Source organism: Dipodomys ordii, unplaced genomic scaffold (genome assembly GCF_000151885.1).
Source record: "Dipodomys ordii isolate 6190 unplaced genomic scaffold, Dord_2.0 Scaffold48, whole genome shotgun sequence".
NCBI classification, from domain to species: domain Eukaryota; kingdom Metazoa; phylum Chordata; class Mammalia; order Rodentia; family Heteromyidae; genus Dipodomys; species Dipodomys ordii.
The window spans coordinates 482,743-491,742 of record NW_012267264.1 but is presented as its reverse complement, the minus strand read 5'-3'; the positions used below and the strand labels follow the sequence as shown (position 1 = coordinate 491,742).

At 46.6% G+C, this 9,000-nt stretch overlaps 1 protein-coding gene across 1 annotated transcript in view; it reads left to right on the top strand.

Moving 5' to 3' along the window:
• Positions 1-9,000, top strand: part of Smo (smoothened, frizzled class receptor) — a 43,038-nt gene that overhangs the window by 10,124 nt on the left and 23,914 nt on the right. Inside the window, exons 2-6 of the mRNA XM_013019944.1 lie at positions 5,278-5,483; positions 6,432-6,641; positions 6,888-7,060; positions 7,370-7,589; positions 7,671-7,794. Of these exons, the coding sequence (XP_012875398.1) occupies positions 5,278-5,483; positions 6,432-6,641; positions 6,888-7,060; positions 7,370-7,589; positions 7,671-7,794 (933 nt within the window). The remainder of the gene's footprint in view (positions 1-5,277; positions 5,484-6,431; positions 6,642-6,887; positions 7,061-7,369; positions 7,590-7,670; positions 7,795-9,000) is intronic.

Here is a 9,000-nt window from a genome sequence, read left to right as displayed (position 1 = left end):
AGTGGCGCTATGGCTCAAGTGGTAGAGTGCTAGCCTTGAGCTGAAGAGCTGAGGGACAGCGCCCAGGCCCAGAGTTCAGGCCCCACAACCGGACCCAAAAAAAAAAATTCAAAAGTGAATTTCTAGTCAACTCAGCTATGTATTTCTCATCAGAGGTAAACACCAATACTTATTTTCATGTATTCTTTTTAGAGACACCCAATCTGTGTCCATCTGTACATGTGTCATTAGTCTTTCCTCCACTTCCAGCAGGTACCATGTTCTACTCAACTGTGTCCACTTAATAGTGCATATTGAACAGTATTCCATTTCCATGCCTGTAATTCAACCTTAATAGTGTCCTATTATATTGTGTGTATAATGCATGTGCACATTGTAATTCAACCTTAATAGTGTCCTATTATATTGTGTGTATAATGCATGTGCACATTGGTGCACACATGTTTGCATATGTACTGGGGATTGAACCTAGCACTTGCTTTTGAATTGTACTTCTGGCCCTTAATGAATGTTATATATTATAGCAAATCTCCTTTTGATGGATATGACTTAGCTGTTTTCAGTCTTTTACTGTTGCAGATGCTGCTGCAATGAATAATCTTATATATTATCTTTGGGAACGGGTATACATTTTTCTTCCCCGTTGGTCGTGGGGCTTGAACTGTGGGCTAGGCTTTGGCACTGTCCCTCAGCTCTTCCACTCAAGGCTAGCATTCTAGCACTTGAGCCACGGTGCCACTTCTGGCTTTTTCTGTTTATATGGTGCTGAGGAATCAAACCCAGGACCTCATGCATGCGAGGCAAGCACTCTACCACTGAGCTACCTTCCCAGCCCAAGGTATACATTTTTTTCAAAATAGATCCTGCTAAGCTAAGTGCTATCCATAGGAAGTTATTGACACTTATTTCTACCAGCACTAAGTGTCAGATTGCCCACATACTGCTGACAATATGGTATTTTCAGATGTTTTCATATTTATTGTTCTAAAGATTTACAAGTTATCTCTTTTATGGTTTTATTTTGCATTTGTCTTGTCAAGAATGAGGCTAAGCATCTCTGTTTTTGGTGCTGGGACTGGGGCTAGGGCTTGAACTCAGGGCCTGGATGTTGTCCTGGGGCTTTTTTTGCTCAGTGCTAGATTTTGTTGGTCTATTGGAGATAAGAGTCTCATGAACTTTTCTGGCTGAGCTAGCTTCAAATAGCAATCCTCAGACCACAGACGGCAGCCTCCTGAGTAGCTATGATTACAGCGCCCAACTTTCTCTCTATGATTTTAAAGACTATTTCCTCTGAGTGATACATCGCCTTTGGACCATAGTTCTATAACTTTAACCATTTCTCATTGCTTTGGAAGAGATTTATATATGTAAGGAGAGTGACTACCTGTGATACGTATTAGAAATATATTTTCTAGGTATACGTTTTTCGTATGATTTTGTTTGCTTTTTACTTTACTGAACTTCGTAAAAAAATATTATTCTACAGCCTCTAGGTTGTGTTTTAAAAGGCCTTTCTTGCTCCAAGGTTTTTTTAACTTATATTTTATTTTTTTATTTTTGTCAATCATGGGGCTTGAACTCTGGGCCTGGGCACTGTCCCTCAGCTTTTCAGCTCAAAACTAGCACTTTACCACTTGAGCCACAGCATCACTTCTGGTTTTCTGGTGGCTTACTGGAAATAAGAGTCTCATAGACTTTCCTGCCCAGGCTGGCTTTGAACTGCAATCCTCAGATCTCAGTCTCCTGAGTAGCTAGGATTATAGGCGTAAGCCACCAGCGCCTGGCTCACTCCATGTTTTAAAAATAATTTTCTATTTTTTCTTCTAGCACTTTAACTTTTTAAAATATTATAGTTAATTTTGATCCATTTGGAATTTTCTTTTATGGAAAAAACAGAGTACAAATTCAACATTTTTCCCCCTAAATAGCTCACTTTTTTTTTTTTTTTTTTTTTGCCAGTCCTGGAGCTTGAACTCAGGGCCTGGGCATTGTCCCTGAACTTCTTTTTGCTCAAGGATAGCACTCTACCGCTTGAGCCACAGCGACACTTCTGGCTTTTTCTGTTTATGTGGTACTGAGGAATCAAACCCAGGGCTTCCTTCATGCATGCTAGGCAAACACTCTACCACTAAGCCACATTCCCATCTCTCTTTTTTTTTTTTAATTAATAATCTGCAGCTCCCAGTGGCGCATGCCCATAACCCTATCTACTCAGCTGAGAGTTGAGGATTGTAGTTTGAAGCCAGCTTGGGCTGGAAAGGCCATGAGACTCTTACCTCCATTTAAGCACCAAAAAAAAGCAAGAAGTAAAGCTGAGGCTCAAGTAGGCAAAAAGCTTAGAGACAACGCCAATACCCTGAATTCAAGCCCTAGAAGCAGCACCAAAAAAAAAATAATAATAATCTTATTCCTCTTGGAGACTTGATTAATTAGTTAATTAAGTGGAACTGGAACTGGCTGTTGAACCCCTGACCCCAAGTGTGCTAGACTAGTACTGTACTGAAGCCCTGCCTCCCAGACCTTTAATTTACAGTTTCTTTAGTTGGTTTTTGAGATTGGGTCTCACCATGTAGCCCAGGCTAGTCTTGAACTCAGGATCCTCCTGCTTCTGCCTCTAGAGTACTGGGATTCTGTGTATATTACCACACGTTCTATATTTTATTTTTGAGTCAGGATCTCACTTAACTTTGCTCAGTCTGACCTCAAATTCTCAATCCTCTTGCTTCAGCCTACAAAGTAGCTGGGCTTAGAAGTATGTATCACAATGCCCATATATGAAGATTAAAATATGAAACGGGATGTTTAAAGTGTTGAAGAGGGCCAGGTGCTGGTGGCTCATGCCTGTAATCTTAACTAATCAGGAAGCTGAGATCTGAGGATGGAGGTTCAATGCCAGCCCCAGCAGGAAAGTCTGTGAGACTCTTATCTCCAATTAATCACCAGAAAACGAGAAGTGGAGCTGTGGCTCAGAGTGGTAAAGTGCTAGCCTTGAGCAAAAAAATTCTCAGGGACATCAATCAGCCCTGATTTCAAGAGCCATGACCAACAAAAAATAAAAATAAATAAATAAAAAATAATGTTGCAGACGGTTAGAGGCATGGCTCAGTGGTAGATCACCTGCCTAATAAGTCCCTCTCTCAGAGAGAGAACGAGAGAATAATAAAATAAAAAAATAGCATTTTAATCAATTAACTACCTGGAGCCCCTCTAGAATACATTTTACTCTAGAGAGCTCCTCCCTCCAATATTTTCAATGTGCTATTTAATAACTTCATGCATTTAGACAAGTGCTTACAGCCATAACTAGCTACCATTTGAAGACAGAACAGTCTCTCACCGTGGTGTGCCGATTCCCTGACTTCCAGTGATTCAACTTAAACAGTTGTTTTGTGTGTCTTAAGGATGGTGCAAAGGCAACATGCATTCAATAGAAGTTTTGCTTCCAAGTTTGAATTTGGATCTCTTCCCAGGCTAGTGATATGTAATTTAATCTCTCCACATTACTGGGCAGTGGTCATGAGCCTCAGTTCCCAGTCAGCTGCTCCATCATGCTCCCTAGTGTGCTGTGTTGTTAAGCTAGGGTGCCCAGTAATTGGGGTGTTTGAGTGCGTTTCCCATCTAGAATTCTTTCACTTCATGGCGGATTCATGGAGGCACAATCACCTTATAAGACAAGGAACATCGCACCCTCTCCTTTTACCCTGGCCCTGGCCCCTGCTGCTCTTTCCACCCAGATCACCCACTCAGAATTTCCAGGACAGGGATTTTCCATCTAGGGGCTATAGGTTGTCCAGGTGGTTCTGAGGTGAGTTGGGTGGGAACTGTTGTCTAAGGCTATTTCTGCATAACTGGGAGGAACTTGCTTGTCACCCGGAAGTAGACTCAGAGCTACCATGTTGAAACTAGGCCTCAGTGATAACCGCTAGCCTTTCCCAAGGAACTTACTACCTCATAGGTGGGATGAGTGAATGTGGTGTCTCTTATTTTTCATAACAGTTTCATGGGTAAATCTACCATCCTGATACCACAGAAGAGGAGACTGAGGCCAAAGGTAGAGATTTAGGACCTTGCTCAAGACAACACAGCCACAATATAGACCCACACAGGCTAATTGAAAACCCCACGCTTCTTATTCTCCATCGTCTCCCTGGAAAAAGGCTGTTTCTCAGCCTCCTTTATCACCTGCAGGACAGCAGGAAATTGATCCATGCTGGCTTTCATATCCTGATCCAACGTCTTACCTGGGATACAGGTGTCACAGTGGCTCTGTAGGGATTATGGAAAGAGAGCAGAGTGAACCCAGCTATTGGAGGGAGGAAGGTAGAGGTTTGGGCTGGGGAAGGGGTGCTGGGAGACCCCTTTGAGTTTCTGTCTGCTGACAACATCTCTCCTCCCTGTGCACTGGCTGCAGCCTCCTCTGTTTCTCCCCACCTGATCTCCCGTTTCTTCCTCTGCATCTGGAGTTCCTGGCTCCCCTGACTACCTCTTAAGTCCTCACCTCTTCTCTCTCTACTCCAGTTTGGTAAGAAGAGCAAGGGTTTGGAGGGCTGGTTCTAGTGAGTGGGCCCAGGGAGGGGGTCTCATAGCCCTCCTGGCCCTGGACGAGAAAGGCCTGTAGAAGGGTTTAAAAGAGCTGGGCACTAGTGGGTCCTGTCTACAATCCTAGCTACTCTGGAGGCTGAGACCTGAGATTGAGGTTCAGAGCCATCCCAGGCAGTAAAGTCCATGACATTCTTATCTCCAATTAAGCACCAAAAGGCCAGAAGTAGAGATATGGCGCAAATGGTAGAGCATAAGCATTGAGTGAAAAAGCTAAGGGACAGCACCCACGCCCTGGGTTCAAGCCCCAATACTGGAATAACAACAATAAAACAAAACAACAAAAAACAGCCCCAGTGTCCAGCCAGAAGCTTCTCTTAAGGTCCTCTTCCCTCCACCAGCCCTGCATAGGTGGGGGGAACATTTTTGGTACTCACAGCAAGTTAGGTTCTATGGGTATTTGGTGGGCGGGATTTAGAGAGGTGAAGTGGCCTGCATTGCACGGGGCAGCCCTATAGCACACAGACATGTCCTGCCCTAGTTCAAGCCCCACGACCGACAAAAAAAAAGTACTAGAAATGCCCTGCCCAGTCCTGTTGAGAAACATTGTGATTGTGAGCAGTAGCACCTGTCCTGCCACGTAGAAGAGAGCTTGGGAATAGGGGATAGCCACTCCAGTGGGTCAAATGGGGAGGGGTTTTCACTGCAATATCCCCACACTGTCATCCCCACCCACAGGCCTCAGGAATGCCCCCCGCTGCTGGGCAGTGATCCAGCCCCTGCTGTGTGCTGTGTACATGCCCAAGTGTGAGAATGACCGGGTGGAACTGCCCAGCCGAACCCTGTGCCAGGCCACCCGAGGCCCTTGTGCCATCGTGGAGAGGGAGCGGGGCTGGCCAGACTTCCTGCGATGTACCCCTGACCACTTTCCTGAAGGCTGCCCGGTGAGTGCTCTGAGGGGTAACGTCTGGTGGACTAGCCTGACATGAGGCAGGGATCTGCTGGGCTACAGAGAGATCAGCACCTTCCCTTCTGGTGACCTTAAATCTATGGTGATCCATGAGCTCGAAGACCAGCAGCTCACTGGCTGGCCTCTGTCTCTCAAGGGTTCTCAACTCACCCAAGAAAACATTCCAGCAAAGACTGTTTGAGCACCTATTCTGTTAGGTGGTAGAATGCCACAGGAGTCATGGATGAAATAAACTTGCCTTCAGGGACTTTATCATTCATGTAAAGGTCAAGGCATAGAATAAGACACATCAGGAGACACCAAGATTGGGGGGGGGCAGGTAGGAGGAGATAGAAGTAGAGGAAGAAGAATATCTAGTCTGCCTGGGAAAGGAGAGATCTGAAACAGTAATAGCAAGAATAGAAATGATAGTAAAAATACAGACTATAATTCACCACCCACAAAATAGCATTATAAGCACTATACATCTATCTATTTATTTATCTGATCCTTAGACTCTACCTAGAGGTAAATAAGACTTTCTCATTGATGAGGAAGCAAGCTGGTTGCCAGTGGTTCACACCTGTGATCCTAGCTACTCAGGAAGCTGAAATCTGAGGATCACAGCTCAAAGCCAGTCGAGGGAGACAAATTTGAGACTCTTATGTCCAATTAACCAGAAATGGAGCTGTGGTTCAAGTGACAAAGTGCCAATCTTGAATGGAAAAGCTAAGTGAGAGTACAAGACCCTGAATTTAATCCCCCTACACTCACAAAGATGGGGATCTTGAGCTACAGAGAAGTCAAATCATTAGCCCAAGGTTGCATAACCAAGTCTGATGGGGTTCTGCTCACCAGAAACTGCTTCCCCTTTCCTGAATAAGTGGCCAGCCATGAGTTACCTCTCCCCTTGCCATTTCCTTCTCCCCTCCCTTGGTGGCAGAATGAGGTACAGAACATAAAGTTCAACAGTTCGGGTCAGTGCGAAGCGCCCTTGGTGCGGACAGACAACCCCAAGAGCTGGTACGAGGATGTGGAGGGCTGTGGGATCCAGTGCCAGAATCCTCTCTTCACCGAGGCGGAGCACCAAGACATGCACAGCTACATCGCGGCCTTTGGCGCTGTCACCGGCCTCTGCACGCTCTTCACCCTGGTCAGCGACAGGGAGAGGGACAAGGACAGGGAAAGAACGGGCGGATCCCATTGCCTGGACAGCTGGGAGCCAGATTGTTAGCACAAGGCTAGGCTCTGGAGGGGTGTGACTCAATAGGTTTGTTGCGGGGGGGGGGGGGGGGGGGGGGGGTTGGTGTGTGTCTCAGAGGTCACGATGGAAGCATTTGAGGTTCAGATCAGGTGCAGCAGCAGCAGAACAATCCTTACCTCTCTAACTCTCTTGCAGGCCACCTTTGTGGCTGACTGGAGGAACTCGAATCGATACCCTGCTGTTATTCTCTTCTATGTCAACGCTTGTTTCTTCGTGGGCAGCATTGGCTGGCTGGCCCAGTTCATGGATGGTGCCCGCCGGGAGATTGTCTGCCGTGCAGATGGTACCATGAGGCTTGGGGAGCCCACGTAAGCATCTTGGAAGGAAGGCTATAATAGGCCTTTGCCACAAAATGGGCAGGTTGGAATTACCAGTTGGATTTCAGGGTGGGATTCAGCCCTGTCTTATTGTTCCAAGGCCTCTTGTCTTGAGACCTTGGCCTCAGCCTCAGGACCTCCATTGCTTGCATTTTATTGTGGGGCCCAGCTTCAGCAGCCTCGCCCAGTCCTGACTCCTGAGCTCTCCTCCAGACCTTACCAGACAGCAAGATTTGGTAGAGGCAGTGCAAAGTGACCTCCTACCCAACAAATGGCATCCCCCACCCCATGTCTACACAGCTCCAATGAGACCCTGTCCTGCGTTATCATCTTTGTCATCGTGTACTACGCCCTGATGGCTGGCGTGGTCTGGTTTGTGGTCCTCACCTATGCCTGGCACACCTCCTTCAAAGCCCTAGGCACTACGTACCAGCCTCTCTCAGGCAAGACTTCCTACTTCCACCTGCTCACGTGGTCACTTCCCTTCGTCCTGACTGTGGCAATCCTTGCTGTGGCCCAGGTATAGTGACTGGTAGGGGGCTGAGGGCCTAAGTGGGGTGGTATTGGTGGACAAGGCCAATAACTGACTCTCCTGCCACAGGTGGATGGGGACTCCGTGAGTGGCATCTGTTTTGTGGGGTATAAGAACTACCGCTACCGCGCTGGCTTTGTGTTAGCTCCGATCGGCCTGGTGCTCATCGTAGGTGGCTACTTCCTCATCCGAGGTGAGTGGGTAACACGAGGTACTGGGCACACCATGGGTAACACGGTGTGCTGGGCACCCACCATGTAGAAGTGGGAATGAGAGCTGCCAGCTCGGCTTGCCTCCATACTGAGACAGCAGCCAGCTTGGTCAGGATCTTGATGCCTCATAGAAGGTGGTTATCCTCACCTAGCTACTCAGGAGGCTGGGAACTGAAGATTGTAGTTTTTGGCCAGCCTGGGCAGGAAAGTCTGTGCTACTCTGGTCTCTAATTAAGCAGCAAAAAGCTAGAAGTGGAGCTGTGGTTCAAGTGGTAGAGCACCAGTCTTGAGCAAAAAAGCTAAGAAACAAGTTGAAGCCCCAGTACTGGCGCAAAATAAATTGGAAAGTAAATAAATATACAAATAAAAGAAGGTGACCCTCTAGGCAGATGCAGTGGCACAAGTGCTTGCTATGGGACAGAATCTTTGTGCAGGCCAGAAAAGATGCAGTTCCACCTTCCAAAGCCAGGGCTTCTGTTCATTGAGTGGAGCTCGAGCAGGATTCCAGCGCTGTCATCCCTTGGCAGGGTACACTTCTGTGATGAACACTGGGTGACCTTTTCTGTCCTCATGGTAAGGGTATATATACTCTCAATCTTCTAGAGCTTGCTTTCTACCTCCTTCCTACCCCCCAATATATACAAACAGTTTCTACAACATACACAGATTTATTGGTCTCTAATTTCCCTTTCTCAATCTGCTACCCTAAGATAAGCTTTGGTATCATGGCTCATTTTCACTGGGTTTTCTTTGTCGGTTTCAGTTTTTCCCCCTCCACCATCCGCCTTCTTTTCTCCCTTTCTGGCAGAATGTCAGCGGCTGATGCATGCTTTATGTCTGTGCTGTCCCATACACAGCCACTAGCCACGTGCATGGAAACTAGTTCAAACTGAGATGTAGTATACGTGTAAAATACACACTATCTCAAAGACCACATCACAAAATAAGAATAGTTGAATATAGCTCATTTTTAACTTAACATATGGATTACATGGTGTTTTCTTTTCTTTTTTTGGGGGGGGGTTCAAGTCGTGGGGCTTGAACTCTGGGCCTGGGCGCTGTCCCTCAGCTCTTTAGCTCAAGGCTAGCGCTGTACCACTTGAGCCACAGCGCCACTTCCAGCTTTTTTCTTTTTGCTTATGTGGTGCTGAGGAATCGAACCCAGGGCCTCATGCATGCAAGGCAAG